The sequence below is a fragment of the Mus pahari genome, chromosome 18 (assembly GCF_900095145.1).
Source record: "Mus pahari chromosome 18, PAHARI_EIJ_v1.1, whole genome shotgun sequence".
In the NCBI taxonomy this organism is placed as follows: domain Eukaryota; kingdom Metazoa; phylum Chordata; class Mammalia; order Rodentia; family Muridae; genus Mus; species Mus pahari.
The window spans coordinates 24408870-24434055 of NC_034607.1; the positions used below are offsets into that span (position 1 = coordinate 24408870).

Genomic DNA, 25186 nt, shown 5'->3' on the forward strand with positions numbered 1-25186 from the left:
TCTGTAGACCAGGCTGGCCTCGAACTCAGAAATCCACCTGCCTCTGCCTCCCAAGTGCTGGTATTAAAGGCGTGTGCCACCACTGCCCGGCAAAAGAAGAATATATTTTCTAATGTTTATTATAGTTCTATTTGTTGGCAGTTTCCTGCATGTTCACAATCTGTCTTAGTCCTACCCACCCTCAACTCCCCTCTGACTCCGAGTGAGAGTGGGCTCTCTTTATCTTATCCCGCTTACTTGCTCTTTTGTAACCCTTTGCATCCATCCCTGCTGCCTGTGGGCATGTTGGCTCCTCCCTGGCTTCATCTTGTGCTGCCACCATAGCACAGTGGCCTTGGGCATGCCTTGGAGATAGCATTCCCCGTTCCCCACCCCCGACTCTTACCATCTTTCTGTTCCTTCTCCCTTGAGCCTTGGGCTGCTGGTGGTATAGATGTCCCACCTATGGCTGAGCACTCAGTAGTCAGAAAGTAACATGTAAGAAGTGATGGAGTGAATTAGTGTCTTATGTTAGGCGGTGGGCACAAGTGCAAAGGCCCTGGGGCAGGATGGAAGTCAGGGAGTGAAGAACAGCGAGAGGAAAGAGGCTGGCAGGGGTTGGGGCAGGGTGAACATGGCCTTGTGGGGTGCAGGAAAAACTCGAGTTTAGGTCCTATGGAAGAAGGAACGTGGAACCAGAAGGGTTATTATGGGTGGTGGAAGAATGGTTGAGACTTGACTCAGTGTTCAGTGGTCCCTTTTGGATGCTGCAGGGGCAAAAGGCTGTGAGAGATAAGGGGTGTAGACAGGGGCCAGGAGGTGACAGCCTAGGTGCCTATGGCTGGATGAGGTAGTGGCACCTTGGTTCAGCAGGTGCCCAGGTCTGTTCAGTGTAGGTGGAGAAAGACAGGTCACACCATCAGAGAAGCCGTGAGGGTGTAACTGCAGATGCTGCTCCCCCTCCGCCCCACAGCTCCTCCCCACCCCCACCCCGGGGCGACAGTTACAGTCACAGAAGAGGAAGTGGTGTTGTAGTTGTCCCCACTGGGGCAGGCGGCGGCGGTGGTGAAGGAACGAGGGTGCACGGGGCCTCCCCGAGGGGCCAAGTGAGAGGCCGGCAGCCACCATGGAGCTCTGGCGACAGTGCACCCACTGGCTGATCCAGTGTCGGGTGCTGCCTCCCAGCCACCGTGTGACCTGGGAGGGGGCCCAGGTGTGTGAGCTGGCACAGGCACTGCGGGACGGTGTTCTCTTGTGTCAACTGCTTAACAACCTGCTCCCCCAGGCCATCAATCTTCGCGAGGTTAACTTGCGGCCCCAGATGTCCCAGGTGAGTCTGCTGGGTGATGCCCGGGTCTGGCTGGATAGAGGCGGGTAGGCCTGGCTCTGGCTAAGGGGAGGTGCTGAGCAGAACGGAGCTGGGGGTGGGTTTGTACACTCTTGATTGGCTTGCATCTGTCCTGGCAAATTTAGGGGGGAAATCTCCTTACCCGCCACCCCCCCCCCCCGCCTCCGCTGACTTCGTTGAGATCCATTTAAAGGGGTCCTAAGAGGTATCTTGTTGCCTTGTAGTAAGCCAAGAGGGTGCATGAGGTTGGAGAACCAGATTCAAGAGCGAGGCCTTCAGTTTCTCCCCCGCCGGTGGCTCCTCCTCTTCCACCTCTTCTGCCCCCTCCTTCTCACATCTTCCGTCACCTCCATTTCCTGCCAGGGCTTTGTGCTGTGTGGCATGGAGCGCTGGGGTGGGGTGGGGTGGGGGCTGCAATGTGAAACCCTGTGGCATCCCAACTCTATCCATTTCATGAAGGTCCCACTGAAGTGCAGGGCCCCGGCCTAGGATCCTAACAAGTCCCTGGGTGCCCCTCAGTTTGGCATTTCTGCAGTCTCTGTGCTTCAAGTGGAGGCATGGACAGACTATGCCCTGGTGCGCCTAGGAAATGTATTCAAATCCTTATTTGAATGTGGCTGGGGCAGTGGTGAAAGGTGACTGGTGGCTTTGTATTCTCTTCTCTGCTTCCCCAGGGATGCTGGGTTTGGGGGGTGGGGTGGGGGGGCTGATAGCCCTAGAAATGGAAGATACAGGTTCAAGTCAAAGGGATCCATAGCTTTACCATTGGGTGTGAGGGACATGAGTTGTATCTAAGCGAACATGGGGTCTGAAGGACACATGCTTGGTGTAAGGGGCGTCTGGTGTAAGTCTGTCTGTCCTCTTGTTCTCAGTCTACCAGTCCTGCACAGCCTGTTTTTCCAAGTCCCAGGAGGCTGTCCGTAGAAATGATGAGCCGAGTCTCTTCCCTCATGTGAGGGGTTCCATGGAGTTGAAGAAGGAAGCTACTTTAAGAATGGCCTGCTGCGGTCTCCAGGATATGTCTGGGGTTGTCAGTGAGGCAGCAGTCTCTGAAGCTGTTGTGACTTCCCTGAAGGAAGTAGGGAACAGAGCACCCACTGTCCCCCATGGACTGTCCCCTCTGGCTGGCTACGGGTCAGCAGAGATTTGCTTACATTTGCTTGAACTCCAGTAGCTTTCAGGGCTTGAGGAAGTAGCTATGAGACTCTGGGGCCCCAGCTCTGGAGGGACTCAGGGTGCCCTACGATGTGGCAATCACAGCTGTTGGGAAAACGGTTAGAGTCAAGGATGGACTTCCACCCCCTGTGTATCGTAACTAAGGCTGATTTTTCTGAAGGGCAAGAGTTCATGGTGTTAATCCTCAGAGGACCAGCTGTGTTCCAACAGCAGCCTTAGTATGTGCCAGGCAATGTTGGGAACTTGGCTCTGGCCCCCAAAGAGTTCTTAAACTCAAGGAGACAGGAGAAGATGCACCTCAGGCCCTTGTGCTCTAGGGATGTAAGAAGGACATTCACTGCTTGGGAGAATTAGGACTTATGTACGAAGGGGTATTTAAGCTGGGTTTTGAAGAATCAATAGGCGTTTTCTCATTGCTTAGGCTCTCTATGCCCAGCTGTATGAAGCCTTAGGCTGGGCCAGTGTTCATCCTCATCTTCCTCATCTATCTTCTCTGTAGCTTCTGGCCTCTGGTCTTTCTGCCTTCCTTGGAAATTCTACATCTGGTGGAGATGTAGGTGAGAACCAACGGGCGGCTATATACCATATGGCAGAGGAGGTAACCCAGAGAAGGCAGAAAGAAGGAGGAAAGGAGTCACTGACTGGGAAACAGGAGTCGTAGAGGTCGGAATGAAAGACAGTTCCTCCATTTCCCTACCTCTCTCCTCTGTCCAGCAAATCGGGAAGAAGTAATTTATATACTACCAACCCACCCACCCACCCATCCATCCACCCATCCATTCGTCCATCTGTCCATCCATCCATCCATCCATCCATCTATCCATCCATATGTCCACCCATCTACCTACTCATTCATTTGTCCATCCATCCATCCATCCATCCATCCATCCATCCATCCATCCATCCATCCACCCAGCCAGCCAGCCAGTTATCAGGTCCAAAAGAAACTTGAGACAAATGGCTAACTGTAGTGCCTATTAGCATACCAATCCATATGCTGGTGTCCAGACTTACTCAGTGCCTGTGGCTAGTCTCCGTTCTTCTCACCCCATTCCCTTCCCTAAACATCCCCAGCTTATGGGTTTGCCTTCCCCAGTCTCTTCCTCCTATATAACCCTGCCATTTCGACCGTGTGCCCTCTGCACTCTTGGCCCTCTCTCCTCTCTCGCTCTCCACCCTCTCACTGTGGCCTGGTCCACTCTGCTGGCCATGGCCAGTCTACTACTTTCTCTCCATGCTCTGTACTCTCATGGATGCTTCTGGCTGCATTCTTCCTCATACCCACAGTAAAGCCTCCCCGTCAACCATACCTCAACATGGTCTTGTACTCACTTTATACATCTGGTCCCCCCTAAAAATCACACTTTATGCCATCCATCCACCCACCCACCCACCCATTTATACATCTACCTATTTTTCCACCCACCCATTCACCAGCTAGACTTAAGGATGAGATTTTACCCCTGTGTGTCATAGCCAAGGCTGACCTATCCATCCATCCATCCATCCATCCATCCATCCATCCATCCATCCATCCACCCGTCTACCTGTCTATCCACTCATCCATCCACTTACTCACCCACCAATCTATTATATTCTCCTATTCATTTATTCTTTTATCCACCTGCCTACCCTCTACCCATCCATCAAACAGTGACTATTCAGGACAAACCCTGCCCTTGGTTTTGGGAACTATGGGAGTGGGATACAGATGCTCATGTCTTATCACACTATATTCTACAGGAAGGAAATGTACCAAGGGGACAATGAGGACAGGTGTACACTTTTAGGAGGTGGCTCGTACTTTGAAGAAAGCTATACTTAGAAAGGGTGCTTTGTGGCATTTTTTGAGTAAGGAGTCTAGGAAATCTCACTAGACTAGAGCAGAAACCCAGGCTTGGTGAAAGGCGAGCCTTGCAGTTGTATGGGTAGTGACCTGTGTGTGTGTGTTGGTGCTGCCTGTGCAAAGATCCTGAGGTAGGTAGTGGCAGGCAGGTATCCATGTGCTCAGGGCAGTGGCTTTCTAGCTGGTTGCACTGGTGTTGGAGATCTGAGTAGAACATTTTCAGACTGGCCAGTGCCCGTGAGGTCTAAGACCCACAGAAAGGCTGATGGCATCATGGTTAGAAACAGAGGCTTCAGACATCACAAACGTGTGCTTGCCGCCTCTGTGGGACTGTGCAGTCCTCTGTGTGGAACTCTGAGGCTCGGGGTCTGAGGGGAAAGAGATGAGTTTTTGGAAAGATTCGGTAGGATGCGAGGCTCATGGTCCTCCAGGAGAGGCAGGAATTGGTGGATAACACATTGACAAGCCTCCCGCCCTAGGGAACCATGCAGGTGGGTATGAGGGTGTGCACCTGGTATCATGGATGTAGCCCTTGGTTGGTGTGTCTGAACTGAGAATAGAAGCTAACTTAGCGATTGACTTAGGTTTAGTGACTTGGATAATAGCATTTGCTGTGCGACCATAAAGACCTGCACACATATTAAAAGGCCAGGTATGACTGTGAGCCCCTCCTTGCAAACCCAGGGCAGCGGCGGGCTTGCTGGCTGCCAGCCAAACTCCAGGTTCCGTTCGAGACCCTGTCTCAACCAGACAGAGACTGATAGAGCAGGCAGGACACCTGACATCCACATCTGCCCTCTGCATGCACACGAAAACACAAAATCGAGACAGCAGGGTGGAAACACAGGTACACAGCGCAGTATGGATGGAACACAGTGCTATCCCCGGGTATCAGACAGTGTTCGGATGTCAGAGAACACAACAGGACCTTCCGCATAGTTAGGTGTTTGGTTAAATGATCCACCTGTGGGACTGAAATAGAAAGATTTGTGGAAATGAAACCCCCATCATTGTTCCTTAGCTAGGGTCTCTTGCCGGGAGGGTACTCTCCTTCTGACTTTTTCTGCCATTTATTGAGTCTCCCTGAGTGTGTGCATGCAAACAGCAATAGGAATTCAGGCGGCTATGGGCAGGAGAGTGACCCCAGAACAGCCAAGCCAGAAGGTCTGCACCCCTCATACATGATGGCTTTGGTATGGCCGTGCAGATGGAACCCTTTCCTTTCCATGCTGTGTACTGTAGCACCTCCTCTGACCCTGAGGCCACATGCAGTTAGGGCAGAGTTGTGCTCAGTGGCTTGGGAGCTGGATGCTCAGGTCAGGGTCTGATGACCCTTTCTGACCCTCCTCCTATGAGCGAATACGAGCAGTCTACAGGCCAAGCTGCAATGATCTTTTGTAAGGAGCAGAGCTGAGCTCATGAAGATGGTTGAAGTTTGGTTCAGATGACGGTCCTGTATGATACTTTACTTCCTGAGTGCTGGGATGACACACGTGTGCCACCTGGTGTACATGTCGCTGGGGATGGAACCTGGGACCTTATGTATGCTAGGCGAGTGCTCTCCCCACTAAGGCCCAGAAGCGACATGCAGGCTTAACCCCAGGTACAGCTGAGTGTGGGGGAGGTACATTGCTCCTCTGAGGGGGACTTTGGCAGTGCCTGGCCTCATTGCTGTCTCCAGGAAGACCGGGGGAGCTGTTGCTATCCACAGTGTGTGAGCCAAGGATGCTGGTGTATATCTCACAGTGAATAGAATCTCACCTCTGAGATTTCAATTCAGGCTCAATGGAACGGGATTTGAGGCCCTGCGTGCGGTTCATGGTCTGGTACGCTCTGAGTTCCAGTTCCAGCTGCAGGATCTTGGGGGAAGTGTCTTAGTTACTTTTCTATTGCTGTGATAAAACATCATAGCCAAGGTAACTTACAGAAGAGCTCATCTGAGCTTATGGTTATACAGGGATAAGAGTCCATCACCGGGGCTGGTGAGATGGCTCAGTGGGTAAGAGCACCTGACTGCTCTTCCGAAGGTCCTGAGTTCAAATCCCAGCAACCACATGGTGGCTCATAACCATCCGTCACAAATCTGACGCCCTCTTCTGGAGTGTCTGAAGACAGCTACAGTGTACTTACATATAATAAATAAATAAATAAATCTTAAAAAAAAAAAAAGAATAAGAGTCCATCACCATCAAGGTGGGAGTCATGGGGCAGGAAGAGCTGGGAGCTCCCACCTTGAACAGCAAGCAGGAAGCAGAGACAGCAAACTCAAGCGCTGTGAGCCACCTCCAGTGACATATTTTCTCTAACGGGGCCACATCTCCTAAGCCTTGCCAAGCAATGCCGTCGGTTGAGGACCGCATGTTCGAATGCCGGAGATGGTGGGAGACATTCTTCAAATGGTCGCAGGAAGGAAGGTTTGTTCAGGGCTCAAAGTTCCAGTCTATCATGGTAGGGAAGACCCGGTGCGAGGAGCGAGGCAGCTGGGCCACAAATCGCATCACTGTCAGGAAGCAGAGAGATGGGCACTGGTGTTTGGCTCACTCTCTCCTTTTTTCTCAGTCCCGGATCCATGGGATGGTGGGCCTACAGTTACAGTGTGTCTCTCTACCTCAATGAACCCAATCTAGACGGTCCCTCACAGGCAGGTACAGAGCTTAAATGATCTTTGACTGGAGGGTTGGCTCCTACCTAACCCCATATCCAGTCAAGTTGATGACACTAAACATTACAGGAAGTTACTGAAAATCTCCATGACTCAGTTCCCTATTTATATCTCTCTTGGTCTCAGCTGCAGTGGAACTTAAGAACTTCTTGAGCTAGACCAGTGTTCTACCTCTGAGAAATTCCCCCTGAGCCCTCATTGGGGGATTCTAGGCATGGTTCCACCCCCCTGTCCATGCTCACAGATCCTCCCTGGAAATCTAATCATTGAGTCCTTATTGCTTTCCACTCAAGGACAAATGTCAAGATTTGGGTCTTGTGGTGACAATCACAAACACTGGGTTTGTTTCACAGCCTTAGTTTTGGTTCTTCAGACACCTGGTTCCGTCTCCCCTCTACCCTCCTCTGGTGGTTGATCCCAGCCACAGGCCTTTGAGCCTTTCTTCCCAAGCGCCCACCACAGTCCTGCCTCGGGTCCTTTGTGCTGGCTGTTTTCCTGTCTGGAACAGTGCCCAGGTCCAGGATCCACCTGACTGTCCTCTCACCTCCTTCAAGCCTCAAACATCAGTCTCTCAACATCTCACTGAAAGCCCACCTTTCATGCATTGCTCAATCCACTTTTCCCTTGTGTGTCTGTGTGCTTGTGGAGCATCTTCCTCAAGTGCTCTTCTTCTGCATTCAATTTATACATATTTTAAGGTGTCCAATTGTGAGAACATGTCTGCGAGGACACTGCGCTTGTGTGCAGAAGCCAGGCAAAGCCTGAGGCACCGCACTGCCTGGAGCTGCAGTTACCAGTGGCAGTGGCTGCTGGGAACTGAACTTGGGTCCTCCAAAGAAACACTACATGCTCTTAACCATTTTGCCAACTCTCTAGCCCCGCCATCTTCTTTTGAGCCTGGCCTGTGATATCCAGGGATCCTCCCGTCTGCACCCCGCCCTCATCCCAGTGCTGGGATTACAAGTGTCACCACTATGCCCACCCCTCTTATGTTGGATTCGAACTTGTGTCCTCATACTTGCACAGCAAATGCTTTATCCACAGAGTCACCTTGGCCACACCTAATGTTCTTATGTATTTTCTCCTATGGTGTCCACAACCTTTTGACAAGCCATATGTAGTCCCTCGGTACATGAGAGACTAGTTTCATGGATTCCAACATCAGCCTATCATTTGATCTCTTGTAGAAAATGATGCGCTGCTTTGATAGATCCTACTTGTATCTTCCCTTGGCTTTTAAGTCATCCGTAGGTGAGTCTCCACGGGCTGGTAGAATGCAAATGCTATGGAAGGAGCCACACCCTCTATTGTTTAGGGAATAATGATAGCAGCAGCCACCCTGAAAGTTGAGTACACCATAATTTATTTATTTTTATTTTTTGGTTTTTTTTTTTCAAGGCAGGGTTCCTCTGTGCAGCACTGGCTGTCCTGGAACTCACTTTGTAGACCAGGCTGGCCTCGAACTCAGAAATCCGCCTGCCTCTGCCTCCCAAGTGCTGGGATTAAAGGCGTGCGCCACCACGCCCGCTCACCATAATTTATTTTAAAAAAAATTCCTGAGACAGAATCTCATGTAGCCCAGGTTACCCCTGAATTCGCTGTGTAGCCAAGGATGATTTTAAAATAAAAATAAGATGGAGCTCAATTAAGGAAGGGAGATACCCCATGCTGACACACACACGTGTGTGTGTGTGTGTGTGTGTGTGTGTGTGTGTGCACAGTACATGAGCGCACACACATTCATATGCACAGTCATATAATACACTCACATGCATTCACACACACACACACACACACACACACACACACGACTAAATTTAATTTAAAAAGAAAGCAGAAGAACGGAAGAAGGCAGGAAGTAGCTACGGCTCACTCTGTTCTGTCTCCTAAAAGCAGCAGTTTATAAAAGACCAAAGGCTTCAGAGGGACAAGGGGTGGATATGTGGGAATGAGAGGGAATGAAGCCACCACTGATAAGTAATGCAAAACACTCTCTCTCTTCATATTCCTGATCTCCCTATAATAAATAGGCCAACGCAGAGGGAAATACCGATGGCTCCTATGCAAATCAATCTTTCTTAAAGCCACAGGGGTTTCAAAACTGCTCCAGGCAGGGAACAGATATAACCAGTCATCTCTTTGTTGATTCAGTGCTGCCAGATTTGGGTGTGGGGTACACAGTTGGAAGAAAAAAATGCATGCATCCGTGCCTTCCTTCAAGAGGGTGACAGAGAGAGAGAGAGAGAGAGAGAGAGAGAGAGAGAGAGAGAGAGAGAGCGAGCCAGTGAGATGGCTTAGTGGGAAAATCACTTGCTGGCAAGCTTGACCACCTGAGTTTGATCCCTAGATCCCACATGGCTCAAGAATGAGGTATATGCACGTGCGCATGCACACACACACACACACACACACACACACACACACAGAGTAAAATGAATGAGTTGAACACATCATGGCTCAGTTAACAAAGAGCTTGCCTTTCAGGCAGCAGGAACTGAGTTCAGATCCTCAGCGGTCAGGTAAAAAAAACCTCAGGTGTGGTGCTGTCCACCCATCACAGCACATGGGAGATGGAGACAGCGATTCTGGGGTTCAAAGCTCAGCAAATGCATGTGCTCCAGGCCAGTGAGAGACCCCCCCCCCAACCCCCCGTCTCAGAACACAAGGTAAATGGCTCCTGAGGAAGAGCCTTCAAGTTTGTCCTGTCCTCTGGACGCCATCCACATGCATAGCAATCTGAGTAGAAGCCCTGGGGAGGAGCTCCTGCCTGTGTTGGTCATTGCAGACTGATGGTTTGCAGCCGTCAACCCTCAGCTCTTTCTGCAGCACTTTCATCCTATCAGCTGAGATAAGTCACCACAAGTGACTTCAAGTCTCTGGGAGAATAGGCAGGTTTGTTACCGACTGCCCCACCACATAGAAGGGTCTAGAAGGTATGGTGACACCGGTTTATTTATTTAGTTTTTACCTGGGGAGAAGGTCAGGGTCCTTGAAAACAGATCCACAGAGGATCCGGAGTAGCTTTTTTGTTTTTTTGATTTTTGTTTTTTAAACAGGGGCGTGTGGGCCGGGAGGTGGCTCAGGATAAAGTAGTTGCCATGCAACCATGTTGATCAGACATGATGGAGTTTGTCTGGAATCCTTGTACAGGGAATGTTGACATTAAGGACTGCTGGGGATCTCCGACCACCCAGCCTAGCCCAATGGACCAACTGCACACTGAGAAAGAGACTTTGTCTCCAGTAAATAAGGTGGGGATAAAGAGATGGCTCAGGGGTTAAGAGCACTGGCTGCTCTTGCAGAGGACCCAAGTTTAGTTCCCAGCACCCACATCAGGCAGCTCACAACTTGCTTTAGGCGCTCCAATGCGCATCTCCAGCCTCCTCCGCTACCTGCAGTCCTGTATCCACACACAGCCCTTCACCGGTGGATTCTAGGCAGGGCTCCACCTCTGACCTCGTCCCCAGTTCCTCACTAGGGGATCTAGGCGGGGGCTCCACACGGAGTCACATCCCAGCCCTTAGGGACTTTGACTTTTTGAGTGGAGCTGCTGTCAGGAGTCAAGGTTGCACAGCTGTGTGTCACTGCAGACATTCAGAGATTCTTTTTAAAGTGAATGCACCTGTACCGTGGAAGGTCACGCCGTCCAGCCTTCTCCCCCACACTGTCCATCAGTTGAGCCCTGCTTTCCCCTGCACTGCACCACAGCTGTCCAGCTGTCTGTCCTTGTTACTGTGTACCTCAGCTGTCTGTATGTACTTCCTATCACACACTCCAGTGCTGCTACCGACCGATACCCAGATTGCTTTGTGCTGGAAGCCCCTCCTGTTTATCTGCCCCATCTCTCCAGGTTATAAGCGCTGTGGCATTGGGGCCATGTTTTCCTCGTCCACTACTGGGTCTCAGTGCTGGGTAAACAGTAAATGCTTAATATATGCTTGCAGAGTCAATTAATGACTGGGTTTTGGATCAGGCTTTGTGTTAGACTCAGTTCTAATGTGGAGAGGTTGATTCTCCTCTCTGTCTTTCTGGCTTCCGCCTTCTCTCACTCTCTCCTTCTTTCCTTTTCTCCCTTTTCTCTGTTCTTCTTCCAACCCCTTCACATTTATCCCTCTCCTTCCCTTGCTATTCCCTCATCTTTTATCCTATGAATAACATTTTTGTCTTCTGGGGGAGAGGTGAACACGTGTCTACTCATCTCAGACAGGGCCAACATCCAGGAAAAGCAAGGATCCCTCCAAAGTCCAACTTGGTGAAGCACTGAGTGTCATTGGGTTACATATAGGAATGTGAGTCGGGGGTCACTTAACAGGAGCAGAAATGGCTCAGATATAGTTGTCTCACCAAAGCCTGGCATGGATGGCGACTCAGGAAAGCTGCCCGCAGGCAGCTCTGAAAGGTGGACAGTTGTCTTTTTCAGGTGCCTTGTCCTGTCTGAACCTCTTCTGGGCAGTTCAGCTTGTCTTGAGAGTGGTCACCAGTAGTCCTTACAGCTTGTGCTTGGGGAGGGCAGAGCCTATAGAATCTGGTCTGTTTCAGGAACTTCCTACATATCTCCTGTTGTCTCCTGAGCTTCACAGGCTTTTATGTAGGATAGAATGTTTCACCTCCCCTTATCACATCCTATGTCTTAATGAGCTTCCTTCCAAGGTGGAAGGTTTCGTCTTAAGGGAAATTGCTACACAATACCCTCTTCTTCCCCTCCCTCTGCCTTCTCTCCCTTCCACTATCTTCTTCCCTCACCCCTTGTTTCCCACCCCTGTTTTTGACACAGGGTCTCACTGTGGTTCCCTGGACAACCTGGAACTCACTCTGTAGTCCACGCTTTACCTCAGATTTTAGCCATCCTCTGCTCTGCCTCATCTCCCTGAGCGCTGAGGTTACAGGTATATTCCACCACACTGGGATTTCCTTTCTGATTTCTGGTTGGAGAACCCAAGGCAGAATGACCTGTCCAAGGTCCCCCTGTTTACCAGTTTCAGCTGGGAGTCACCAGACACCTAGTTGTGGAAGGCATGCCAGGGTGGGAGGTGACAGGTAGAGAAGAGGAAGCCTGACTCCCAGAATGCTTTAGACTCATGCTGAAGAGTCGGGTCATCAGCTCCTCAATTCAAAGCTCTGGACAGGATGAGCAGCGCAACCATCCGCTCTGGGAAGCCTCAGTGAGCCAGCTGGAGTCTGAAAGATTACAGGGATGAAGGAGGGCAGAGAGCCATGCCTCCACCCCTTGTCTATCTTCCCCAGCCAGGCCTGGTAACAGGCATTTCCTGTTTCCGGCCATCTCCTGGGTTTGGGTTGTGGGTGTGGAAAGCGCAGAAGGCAGAATTTGTGTTGAGTCTGGGCCGCTTTCTCCCAGCCCCCACGAGAGGCCACTGGCCCGACTGCTACTTCCTTGAACAGAATTCTCTCTATTTTGGGCAGAGGCACCAAAAGCCAACTTCCGGCTTGATCACAGTGCCTGGCTCCTGATTTGCCTAAGGCCTTGTTGCTTGTGTAGACTCATGGTCTTCTTTCGTCCTGGAGGATAGGGGAAGAGGAGGGGTTGTTCCCCACAAAACAAGGAAGAATTCTCCTTCCACGTGCCTCCTACATCGAGTGGCTTCCTGTCCTTCATCATCTTTTCACATGCCTTAGGGTGCCGGGAAGTTCTTCTGGTGGTCTAACCGCAGTCGCTGTGCTTTCTGAAGGAGCCCAGCTCTTTAGCTACTCTGAAGTGGTGGGAGGGGTTATGAGTCATGCTCCTTTTGGAAGGGTCATGTGACTTGAGGGAAGGCAGTCTCAGGGTTCAGCTGATTCTCTGAGGTTTGGAGGGGGATTTCCTTCCTTAGGCCAGACAGACCTAAGGCCAGACATCACCTCTGGTGTTGGTCTGCCTGCCCTGTCTGCCTGTCTAGGGCCCCACAGGACTTCTGAGTGGTGTATACAATTCCTGTGATGTGGGGTCCCAGCTATGTCCCTGTGAGGCCTGGGGGAGGGGGCTGTGATGGCTCAGTGTGGTTCAGGAGCCAGGGTAGAGCAGGGGTGGGGCTCGGTTCTGTGTGTTTCTCCACACTCTTGCTTTTACATGTGTGACTCTGGCAGGCAATAGCCCTGTGACAAGCCTCAGTTTTCCCACTTGTCAGACGGGAGTCCTTTGTTTAGCCACTTCATCTTTCCCCTGTGCATGTGTGTATTTGGATGCATTTGTGCATGTGTTTATTATTACTATTCTATTGCACTCGTGTGTGTGTGTGTGTGTGTGTGTGTGTGTGTGTGTGTGCAGATGCCTGAGGAGGCCAGAAGAGGGCATTGGATCCTCCTGAGTTGGACTCACAAGTGTGTGTGATATGGGATGGGAACGAAACTTGGCTCCTCTGTGAGATGGATCGCTAGACAGTGTCAGCACCCCTGGGCATTCTCGTGGGTTTAAGCACTGAGTTGCCTCCCAGACCTCCTTCAATAACTTAGAAATTAAAGCATATATTTTTTTGGCAGTTTGGTCTGTGTACATACGTATTTTGATTATGGCCACTCTACTCCCTTCTACTTCAGAATCTTTTCTACATTATTTATTTATTTATTTATTTATTTATGACCTAGTGAGTTGAATCAGAGTTTGTGAGTTTGTGACAGGAGTCGGGGTGAGGGGTCATGTACCAGGGGCTGCAATGCTGAAGACAATGCCTCTCCTTTCCCTGGAAGCCATTAGCTACCTACAACTCCCCAGGGAGGAGTGGGTCCTCGTGCGTGTGACTCCCCACTCCTTCAACACAACAACTTCTCTTGAGCTCCACCCCTAGCCCCAGGACTTTAAATAGTTGTCCACGTGGAAGAGCGAGCCCTTGAGTGACCTGTGGCCTTAGGTAATGGTGGGACGTCACGTAGGCTTGGTGACTGTCACAAGTGGACCGGTTGTCTGTGGGTTGACGGTGCTGAGGTTGTATACATGGGGACAGAGCTCCATTTGGCTGACAATCTAAGATAGCTGAAAAAACAAAGGCTAAATCTGGGGCTGTGACTCAATGGGAAGAACATCTGTCCAGTGTGCACAGAGTCCTGGGTACCAGCCACAGCACCCACCCAACCTGGGGTAGACTCCTGTCATCCCCAGCAAACCAAGACTACTTCCTTATCCTTGGCTGTACAGTGAACTTGAGGCCACCCTGGGCTGTATGAGGATCTGCCTCACAAACAGAAAGGAGGACGGTAGAGAGATGGTTCGAAGGAGCAAGTGTGCAGGCTAGTGTGCAGACCGGAGCTTCGTTTCCTAGAACCCAGTGGAAAGCCAGGAGGGGAAGTGAGGCAGTCCTGTGATGAGATGGGACTCGGAGACAGGGGAGTCCCTAGAGGCTCCCCTCTTGGGACTGGTGAGTTCACTGAGGCTCTATTGTCACTTCAGACAGTTATGACATGGTATGATCAATACCATGCATTTATTAGTAGAGGCTTAGACACTGGAACATGTAGGTTGATGGAGAACTGTGCACATCACGGTGATGTGTGTGATGATGGGAATGGAGAAGGTAATAATGGTGATGATGGTATTGATGGTGACAGTGATGGTCGTGGTGACGGTGGTGATGATGATGATGATGATGATGATGATGATGGTGATCATGACTGTGATGACAATAATTTCCAGATACTGAGGGCTCACACAAGGTCAAGCTCTTTGAATGGCTCTATTACTGCATTACCGGATACTGTAGACAAGCTCTCCCTGTATTTGTATTATCTCCGCTTACCTGCTTATCAGTGTGTAACAAATAATTCTATAGCTTGGTAAGTATGCTTCTCATAAGGTTCTTTGTCTCAATAATTCTGAAGTGGCTTAGTGGAACAGTTCACCCTTGAGGTTTCCCTTGAGGTCACAGCCAAATGTTAGATGAGGCACTTGATGGTCATTGGGTAAGTCATTTGAAGATCCACTTCTCAGGTGGTTCAGCCATGCAGAACCTCAGATCTCCTCCGCAGCACTGATTGGGCAGCCTTACCACATGGCTGTGGTTAAGTGATTCGAGAAGTCAAAGAGAATGTGCAAGGCCCCAGCGCCCAGTTTCGAGCAGTCCCTTATCAATACTTTCACCAATACTCAGTCACGTGCAGCAAGCTGCCTCAGCATGGGAGGGGATTTGAGAGAGATCACTGCATTTTCTTCACGGACACTGGGAGCTGGGTACCATGGTGGCCAGCTTAGAGGCTGGAAGCCATTATCACACTGTTGGAATAGTTGTAGATTTATGATGATAATTCTCGAGGACAGAAGAGATGTCGCAGTTGGTCAAATGCTGAGGACCTGAATTTGGATCCCAAGCACCCACACAGAAAGCTGGAAATATACCTGCAGTTCCCAGCACTGGAAGGGGAGTTAGCCAGACAGCCTAGGCTAATTAGGGAGTTGTGGCCCATCGAGAGACTCTGCTTCAGTAAATAAACTGGAGAGTGATTGGGGAAGACATTCAGTGTCAAATTGGTCTCAGCTCGAACACACAGCATACCTGCACATACATATAAACACAAGATTTCTGATAAGTTTTAATATCTTGCAAGACTAGCAGCCCCCACATGATTTTTTTTTATTGTCAGAACATCTTGCTTAGTTTTTATACTTCTATGACTTGCTATACAATTTTAATGAATCACATGACAAGTCTAATAATTTTCAAAAAAATGGTCTTAGTATAAATTGCACTGAATTTATAGTTCAGTCTTGGAATGGTTGCAATGCATCTTCCCCCACTCCACGGCTCAAAGAATGTCTCAGAAGAGGAGGCAGAAAGAAAACCAGGAGGGGTGCTGGGAATGGCTCGTCTTCTGGACATGACATAGTCACGAATCAAGGCAGCAATTCACCAGCATGGACTGGTGGGTAGATGGTGTTAGGCTCCACCCTCTCTGAGGAGCTATTGACGGCACACAGTTTGTAGGGGTGCAAATCATTCTTTGCAGAGGGTGTGGCTACTGGTGGGATTCCCATGTTCCAGTGAAAACCCCACACCCATCTGTGCACAGGTGGCACAAACTGCACTGAGTGGGTCGTAAAAACCAAGAAGGACGTGGAGTTGTGAGGGGACCATGTTGAGGGAAATTTGGGAGGGTAGACAGGGTGAATACCAATATATTTTCATTGTACACATGAACGAAATTCTCAAGAGTAAAGAAACAATATTAAGAAGATAAAGAAGTATAAAATAATGAAGGAAAAAACAGCCCAGTTTTCTTTTAAAAGGTTTATGTTATTCTTGATATGAAAAAAAATGTTAGCCAAGCATGCTGGTGCCTGCCTTTAATCCCAGCACTCGGGAGGCAGAGGCAGGTGGATCTTTGTGAGTTCAAGGCCAGCCTTGTCTACAAAGTGAGTTCCAATATAGCCAGGGCTGTTAAACAGAGAATCCCTGTCTCAGAAAAACAGAAATATATATATATATACATACATATATATATATGACTGAGCGTCTTGCGTGTTTCTCTGTCTGTGTACCCTGAACATGCCTGATATCATGGAAGATATCGGGTCCCCCATAACTGGGCTATGGATGCTTGTGAGCCACTCTGTGGGTGCTAGGAACCAAACCTGGGTCCTCTGCAAGAGCAACATATGCTCTTACCACTGGCCTATCTCTCTAGCCTTGCTTCTTGTGGCCTTTATACGTAGATACAATGACATATGCTCACACCTCCAGCAACCCCTCCCACTTCTCCTATGTCCCATCTAACACACTTTCTCCCAGGTTTGTGTCATTTTTTATAATTCATATAAGCACCCTGTTAGTGCTGCTCATGTGTGAGGCATCCACTGGAACTCCCGAACCCTACTCAGCAAGGCATGAGTCTCCTGCCTCCAAAGCTATGTGCAGCCAAGAGCTCCTTAGCAAGGGTGGGGCCTAGGTCATCCACCAGTCTATGCCAAGGTCAGCTGGCTTGATCCTGTGTAGGCACCCACAGCTGCTGTCAGTTCCCGAGAGCAACGGCTCTGCCCTCTCCAGCAGACAGCATCTCACAGAGTCCCCACCACGCCGCCCCATTCTCTGGCTCTCATGGTCTTTCCATCCCCTCTTGCAGAGCCTCAGATGGGGTGGGGTTAATGTAGACGTCTCATTAGGGCCAAGCTCTTAGCCTCTTCTTTTTCAGCACAGAGTCCGATGTTCCTACAAGATGCTCAATTGTTGGAGTTCTCCATGAAATCACTTCTAGTCCCTTTGACCCCTCATGCAGCCCAGATCCTTCCTGAGATAAAGAACATGTCCGTCCTTTGTGCCTTTCTGAGTTGATCCCCCTTTCCCCTGATGCAACCTCTGATACGCCCCGTCACCAACCCCTTCACTTGCTCGAGGATTTTGGCAAACATTATTTTATCTTAAAAATAACATTTTCGGGGCCCAAAGAGAGGGCTCAGGGGTAAGGGCACTTGCTTCCAAGGCTGATCACCCGAGTTTGATTCTCTGGACCTACGTGGTGGAAATAGAGTTCTGACTTCTGCAAGTCATCTTCTGACCTCCACGTGTGCACTCGGACACATATTAATATGTGTAATAAAAGTATAACATTTCCTAGCTGGCTATGGCGACACATCCCAGCACTCATTATTACCTGGAGGCAGGAGGATTATACAAGTTCAGTGCTAGCAAGGGTTGCATAGTGAATTCAAGGCCAGCACAAGGTGAGCACAGTTTTTGTTAATTATCATCATGATTGTGGGTGTGATTGTACATGCATGCGCCACAGCTCCCACGCAGAGGTGAAAGGGCGACTTTGTGGAGTCTGTTCTCCTTGTCCATCTTTGTGTGGGTTCTGGGGATTGAACAGCACGCACCTTCAGCTGGTGAGCCATCCAGCCAGCCACATTTTGTTTTTATTTACACATAGATTTGTTTTTTATATCTGTGTTTTCTGGTTTGCCGGAATGTGTGTGTGTGTGTGTGTGTGTGTGTGTGTGTACACCATAGTGTATCTCCAGCCTCATTTCTCTTCCCCATAGTTCCTTTGTCTTAAGAACATTCGAACCTTCCTGTCTACTTGCTGTGAGAAGTTTGGCCTCAAGCGCAGCGAACTCTTTGAGGCTTTTGACCTCTTTGATGTGCAGGACTTTGGAAAGGTGAGCTGGATTCCAGGTGCCCAAAGACTGGACCTTGATTCTTTTCCTAGTACTGACTAGTGTGTGTGTGTGTGTGTGTGTGTGTGTGTGTGTGTGTGCGCGCGCGCGCGCGCGTGTGCGCGCGCGTCTGAGGGTTTCCTTGTGCCTGTGCCCGCTCGTGAGCTTGGGGCATGGGGAACAATTTCAAGGGTCTGTTCACCTCCTTTCTGTGTGACCTTGGCTGGTGCTGTGCGGTTCCGTCTGTCCCTCTGACCCCTCATCTCTCCTAGGTAACAAGTTATTGTCTAATCTTGCCTGAGTGATTGTGTGGACCTGATAGTGGGGAGACATTGTCTGGGGGGTGCAGGGATGTATAGAAGATGCTGGGCTAGGCTCCCCCAAGTCTGGTGGGCATGTCTAACCTCAAGGGATAGCTTCAGGTACTGGGAGCCTGAGGGGGTGGGTATGGGGAAGGGAGTTTTGAGCAATTACGGTCCTTATCACAGGTCATCTACACCCTGTCTGCTCTGTCATGGACACCCATTGCCCAAAACAAAGGGATCATGTGAGTAGAGCCCAGGCAGTGAGCTGGCCCATCCTCGGAGATGCTGCTCACTGCCCCATAGCCCTGCTTACGCCCATCTGCTTCCCCAGGCCCTTCCCAACAGAGGACAGCGCTCTGAGCGACGAAGATATTTACAGTGGTCTTTCAGACCAGATTGAGTGAGTGTTAGGGGCCTGATGGGTGCAGCTTGTGAGACACAGTGGACACTGGAGCCTGAGAGACATGCATCTGTTGCATGGTCTGAGGGACACAAATCAGTCCCATGGTCTGAGGGACATGAATCTGTCCTAGGGTCTGAGGGAGCTCCGATCTGTTCCGGAGTCTGAAGGAAGACAGATCTGTCCTGGAGTTTAAGGGGACACATTGCAAGACTTGGGGGTGGGGGTGACATTGTGGATGTATTCTTCATTCTGAAAGTTTCTGATGGGTTCCTGGCTCGGGGCGTGGCCTGAATCTGTCCCCCCCTCCCCCCCCCAGTGACACCGCAGAGGAAGACGAGGACCTTTATGACTGCGTGGAAAATGAGGAGGCAGAGGGGGATGAGATCTACGAGGACCTAATGCGCTTGGAGTCGGTGCCCACGCCGGTGCGTGGGTCTGGGAAGGGCGGGGTGGGTGGGAAGGGTAGAGACGGCTGCAAGGAGCTTCACCGGCTTCTACGGTCTCTGCTCACAGCCCAAGATGACGGAGTACGATAAGCGCTGCTGCTGCCTGCGGGAGATCCAACAGACCGAGGAGAAGTATACAGACACACTGGGCTCCATCCAGCAGGTGTGTCACACCCCTGGGTCCTGCCAGCCTGGGTCCTGCCAGGGGCATCTCCTCCCTTCCTCCTCCTAGGGGTTCTTCCTATGTAGCCCCCAGGCTGCCCTTAAACTTATAATCTTTCTGCCTCAGCTTCCTGAGAGCTGGGAAGGCAAACATGTGCCACCACACCTGGCCCCATTGTTAAAAACAAAACAAAACAAACAAACAAACCTAGCTTAGTAGAGATGGATAAAAACACTAAACAACCCACTCAGTCAGTTGTTAAGTCCAACGGTGGGCAGCCATTGCCACTGTCTAGTTACACAGCAGCTACTCTTCTAGATGGACACACCGAATACCTTAGCTGTAATCTTTAGGTTCCCCACTTTCCCCATCTGCCAGGACCCATAAACCAACTTCATGTCCCCGGACTCCCCCATTCTGCACATTTCCTGCTGAGAAGCCCCGCCCTGCATGGTCTCATGGGTTTGGTTCTCTCACCTCGCACAATATCCTTGAGGTCTCTCCACGTGTGTTGGAGGCTGCTCATTGCTGAGCAGTGTTCTAGCAAGTAGATGAACCGTACTTGATCTGTTATCTACTGGTCGACATTTGATGGCATCCACTTTGGGCTATTAGTGATAATTCTGACTTGGAACAGTTGAAGGCATTTTTTTTAAAATGGACAATTCCCTTTCTCTTGATTATTCTTTAATTTAAAAACTTGGATTTATTAATCTTATTTTAAGCGCGAGTGTCTTACCTGCATATATGTATGTGCAACTTGTGAGCGTGTGGCAGCTTGGGAGGTTAGCGGAGGGCACCAGGTCCACTAGAACTGGAGTTGCGGAGCTTGAGAACCACCACATGGGTGCTGGGAATTGAACTGGGTCCCCTGCAAGATCAACAGCACTGAGCCATCTCCTCATCCCTCTTTTTTTTTTTTTTTTTTTTTTTTTGAGACATCCTCACTATGTAGCCTGGCTGATCTTAAACTAATGATGGCCTTGCCTCAGACATGCTAGCACTGAGATGGCGGGCATGTGCCACCATGCCTAGGTCTCCTCTTCTTTTGCTCTGTGTCTGTCTGTTTCAATTTCTAATTCTTTGTATTTGCCTGTCTCTATTTCTGTGTTTCTCTGCCCCCCTCTCTCTCTCACTCACTCTGTCCTTCAATCAGTTCGACTGTCTCTTCTGTTTCTGTCTGTGTTTCCCTTGCTGTTTGTGTCCCATTCCCTGCCCCCTCCTCCTTGTTTCTGTCTCTTTGGGTGACATGGAGGATCTAGATGGAGGATCTTCTTCCATCTTACCTTCTTTTGGATCTCCTCAGCACTTCATGAAGCCCCTGCAGCGATTCCTTAAGCCTCAAGACATGGAGACCATCTTTGTCAACATTGAGGTGAGCTAGCAGGTTCCAGGACCTCTTTGTCTTTTCCAAGGGGATAATCTGTGACTGCTACTCGCCCTGGGGCATGTGTATGACCTCCTCCTCTGCTGTTCTGTCCTGTCCGTGTCCGTGCCCAGGCTACAGCCCCAGCTGCATCTCTTTTGTTTTTCCCTCGGGGTAGGAGCTGTTCTCCGTGCACACTCACTTCTTAAAGGAACTGAAGGATGCCCTGGCTGGCCCGGGAGCAACAACACTGTATCAGGTCTTCATCAAGTACAAGGAGAGGTGAGACATGCCTGACCGAGTGGGACACTGAGAGACATTAGAGACTACCGGGCAGGGTTCTTCATGGGATGAGGGTCAGAGGCTGAATAAATCCAGGACTTGGAGGATTCTAGGTGGGGCTCCACCCCCTGACCACGCCCCCAGCCCCTTACTGGGGGATTCTAGGCAGGGCCTCCACCCCTGACTACACCTCCAGCCCCTCACTGGGGAATCTAGGTGGGGCTCCACCCTGACCACGCCCCTAGTCCCTTACTGGGGGATTCTAGGCAGGGCCTCCACCCCTGACCACACCTCCAGCCCCTCACTGGGGGATTCTAGGTGAGGCTCCACCCCTGACCACACCCCAACCCCTTACTGGGAGATTCTAGGTGGGCCTCCACCCCTGACCACACTGAGCCACACCCCTAGAGCTGGCTTTCCCAGCTCTTGTTTAATTTTTACTTCTGTGTGAGTCACTGGGAAGCTACTATTCCCTCATCTATGAATGGGCATGTTCAGATTCACAATGAGGATTGAATAAACCATTGTATAACGTACTTAGCAAAGGGCTGGCACACAGCTCAATAATTGTTTGTGAAGTCAACAACCATTGGTCACAGGCTGTATGCTGCACTCTACCATTAGCAATTATGTTAGCCCTCTGGTAGGTATTGTTGCCAGGCCTGTGTTACAGATGGGGAGACAGTGGCTGGAGTTATGCATCTGGGCTGAATGAGGCCAGCATGGGTGCTTAGCTATTCCTGACTTCATAATCACCCTTCCATGGTGTCCCACCCTGGCCCACAGGTTCCTGGTTTATGGCCGTTATTGCAGTCAGGTGGAATCAGCCAGCAAGCACTTGGATCAAGTGGCCACTGCACGGGAGGATGTGCAGATGAAGCTGGAGGTGGGTCTATGCCGCCCTTGTGGGACCCTCCCTCTGCTTTATGCGTCCTGGGGAGCACAGGGAAGATGGAGTTGGGTTCATTTTGCTGTTTACAATCTTTTGTGTGTGGGGTATGTGCAAACTTGTATGTGTCCATCCATGGTCCATGCATGTATGTGTGCACGCCCGCGTGTGCATGTGTGGCCAAAAAGTACACTGTGTATCTTCCTCTATCTACTATATTCCACCTTTCTCTTTGTTTCTTTTCTTTCTTTCTTTTTTTTTTTTTTGTTTCTTTCTTTTTTTTTTTTTCAAACTGCAAGAGGACTTTTATTCCAAGAGCGCTCTGGGACCCACAGTCGTACACCATGCAGGGGTAGAGGACTGTTCCACCTTTCTTTTTAATTTAATTTTTATTTTATTTTATTTTCATGGGAGTTTTGCCTGTGTGTATATATCTGTACACTGCTTTTGAGCAGTGCCTGTGGATGCCAGAAAAGGGCATCAGATCTCTTTGAACTGAAGTTAAGGATGGTTTTGAACCACCTTGTGGGTGCTGGGGATCAAACCCAGGTCCTCTGCAAAAGCAGCTGGTGCCCTTAACTATGGAGCCATCTCTTCATTCCCGCGTTTACATCCTTTCTCTCTCTCTCTCTCTCTCTCTCTCTCTCTCTCTCTCTCTTCTCTGTGTGTACATGCCACAGTATGTCTGTGAGGACACCAGGGACTGGACTCAGTTGTCAGGTTTGCGAGTCCTGCTGAGCCACATCATCAGCCCTGTCACCTTGTTTGTTAGACAGGGTCTCTCCCTGGGACTGGAGGCTTGTTCATTTGATTAGGCTGGTTAACCAGTGACCATGTGCCCACCAGGGGTCAACCTGCCTTTGCCTTCTGAGTGCTGAGCAATTGCCTGCCTGCACCAACATGCACAGTGGTTTTTATTTGTTTTGTTTTGTTTTGGCTGTGGGTTTTGGGGATGGAATTCAGTTCCTCATGCTGGTATGGTAAGCACTTCACAGACTTGAGCCCTTGTTCTTAGTCAAATCCGTTTGCCCCTCCTCCCCTGCCTCCTGTCCTCCTCCTGCCCTGTGCTCATGGGCTTCCCATGATTTTCTGCCCTGTCAGGAATGTTCTCAAAGAGCCAACAATGGCCGATTCACCCTGCGGGATCTGCTGATGGTGCCTATGCAGCGAGTGCTGAAGTATCACCTCCTCCTCCAGGTGCCAGCACAAGGCTGGGTCCCTTGGGGGTGGCTGGGTGACACCCTAGTCTCCATTTCGTTGCTGCAATTAAAAACATACAGGCAAAAGCAACCATAAGGGAGAAAGCACGTGCTTGGGAAGTCAAGGCAGGAAAGAAGCAGCTAGTCACACGCTTAAAGTCACCCATAAAGCGCAGAGCCAACTGAACACACGCTTGCTCAGTCGTGCTTGGCCTAAATCTCCACACTTACACAGGTCCAGGATCCAAACCCGGGGACTGAGGCCACTCACAAGGAGTGGGTTTTCCCACCTCTATGAACACAATTAAGACAATCCCCCATAAACACACGCTCACACAGGCCAACCTGATCTAGAGAGTCCCTCACTGAGGCTCTCTTTCCAGGTGATTCTCGACTGTGTCAACATGACAATTAAAATGAATCTGGGTTGGTCCTAGACTCTAAGGTCCCAGAGCGTGGGGAAGGCTGGCTTTGAGGGGTTGGTTACATCAGCTATTGGGGTATGCCCCAGTGTCTAGGAGGACCTAGTGGGTCAGCATCAGTTGGAAGTTCTGGGGGATGGGGATAGACCCAGGTTAATTCTGACGCCTTGGTGCACACAGGAGCTAGTGAAACACACACAGGATGCGACGGAGAAGGAGAACCTGCGGTTGGCCCTCGACGCCATGAGAGTGAGTGGGCCGGTGCTGCTGGTTGGGTATCCACTTTACCCTTGGCTGTGGAATTGGCCCAGGGGGTAGGCAAGAAAGCCTCTGTCACCATTTCTCACTCACAGGACCTGGCACAGTGCGTGAACGAGGTCAAGAGGGACAATGAAACCCTACGGCAGATCACAAACTTTCAGCTGTCCATTGAGAACCTGGTGAGGGGTGGAGCTGGGTGGCCAAGGGTGTGGACCTATGGGCAGGGTGCCCGTCCCCTTTGAGGGGAATCTGTAGCTAGACGTCATTCTGTCTACTGTGCAGGACCAGTCTCTGGCCAACTATGGCCGGCCTAAGATTGACGGTGAGCTCAAGATTACCTCAGTGGAGCGTCGCTCAAAGACGGATAGGTGGGTAGAGCCAACTTGGACCAAGGGAGGAGGAGAGGTTGTGGGCAGGGCCAGTGCTTAGGTAGAAGGTGGAAGAGCGTCAAATGAGTCTGGGGTAAGGCTTGGGCAGGAGGTTGGGCCTGATTTCTACATAGGCAGGTAGGTGGGCGGGGTCAATATAGATTTGAGATGAATCTGTGTGGGGTAGCGACTCTTACTTTTGAAAGAGGGAGTGTAGACCAGGTTGGTCTTGAACTCAGAAGAGATACTCCTGCCTCTTCCTCTCGAGTGCTGGGATAAACGGGCGACTGACCCCATGCCCGGCTAAGGCCAAAGTTTTTAGACAGGCAGGTAAACTTGGATCTGAGGTGCAGTCTGGCCAGGGGGCGTGGCTACAGCCTAGCCAGCTAGGTGTGTGGAGCCAAGTTATACCAGAAAGATTCTTGGTGGGGCTAGCTTCCGGAATGGACTTGTGGGCAAAGTCATCCTAGGTTTGGGGAGCAGCTTGATGGATGTGTGTGTGGTTGAGCAAAGTTGGACAGGACCAACTTGGATCACGTGGGTGAAGATAGGCTGCACAGGTGAGCTTACAAAGTTGGTTAAAGTTAGGGAGCGAATCCACCGCAGAGCAGGCAGAGGCCCGGGAGATGGCAGGGGACCGGGGAGGGGTTAGATTTGGGCCCCTGACTTGGAGGTTGTAGGTATGCCTTCCTGCTGGACAAAGCACTGCTCATCTGTAAACGCCGCGGGGACTCTTACGACCTCAAGGCCTCGGTGAACTTGCACAGCTTCCAAGTTCGTGACGACTCCTCCGGGGAGCGAGACAACAAGAAGGTGGGACTCTGCCACCAGGTCTCGGGGTGTTACCTGCATGTGGAAGAGAGACAGACAGAGAGAGCGCGCGAAAGCGAGAGCGAGAGCACGAGAGCAGAGCGAGTTTAACGACCTTGGGGTTGCCTGAATGTGGGAGAGAGAGAGAGAGAGAGAGAGAGAGAGAGAGAGAGAGAGAGAGAGAGAGAGA

At 50.4% G+C, this 25186-nt stretch overlaps 1 protein-coding gene across 1 annotated transcript in view; it reads left to right on the forward strand.

The window, feature by feature from the left end:
- Nucleotides 1-1002: 1002 nt before the first annotated feature.
- Vav1 (vav guanine nucleotide exchange factor 1) overlaps nucleotides 1003-25186 on the forward strand; it is a 50180-nt gene continuing 25996 nt past the window's right edge. The window contains exons 1-14 of the mRNA XM_021218523.1: nucleotides 1003-1309; nucleotides 17969-18085; nucleotides 18571-18629; nucleotides 18719-18787; nucleotides 19107-19215; nucleotides 19304-19399; nucleotides 20706-20774; nucleotides 20944-21047; nucleotides 21834-21933; nucleotides 23038-23133; nucleotides 23738-23806; nucleotides 23911-23997; nucleotides 24101-24186; nucleotides 24867-24999. Coding sequence (XP_021074182.1) covers nucleotides 1106-1309; nucleotides 17969-18085; nucleotides 18571-18629; nucleotides 18719-18787; nucleotides 19107-19215; nucleotides 19304-19399; nucleotides 20706-20774; nucleotides 20944-21047; nucleotides 21834-21933; nucleotides 23038-23133; nucleotides 23738-23806; nucleotides 23911-23997; nucleotides 24101-24186; nucleotides 24867-24999 — 1398 coding nt within the window. The 5' untranslated portion in view covers nucleotides 1003-1105. The remainder of the gene's footprint in view (nucleotides 1310-17968; nucleotides 18086-18570; nucleotides 18630-18718; nucleotides 18788-19106; nucleotides 19216-19303; nucleotides 19400-20705; nucleotides 20775-20943; nucleotides 21048-21833; nucleotides 21934-23037; nucleotides 23134-23737; nucleotides 23807-23910; nucleotides 23998-24100; nucleotides 24187-24866; nucleotides 25000-25186) is intronic.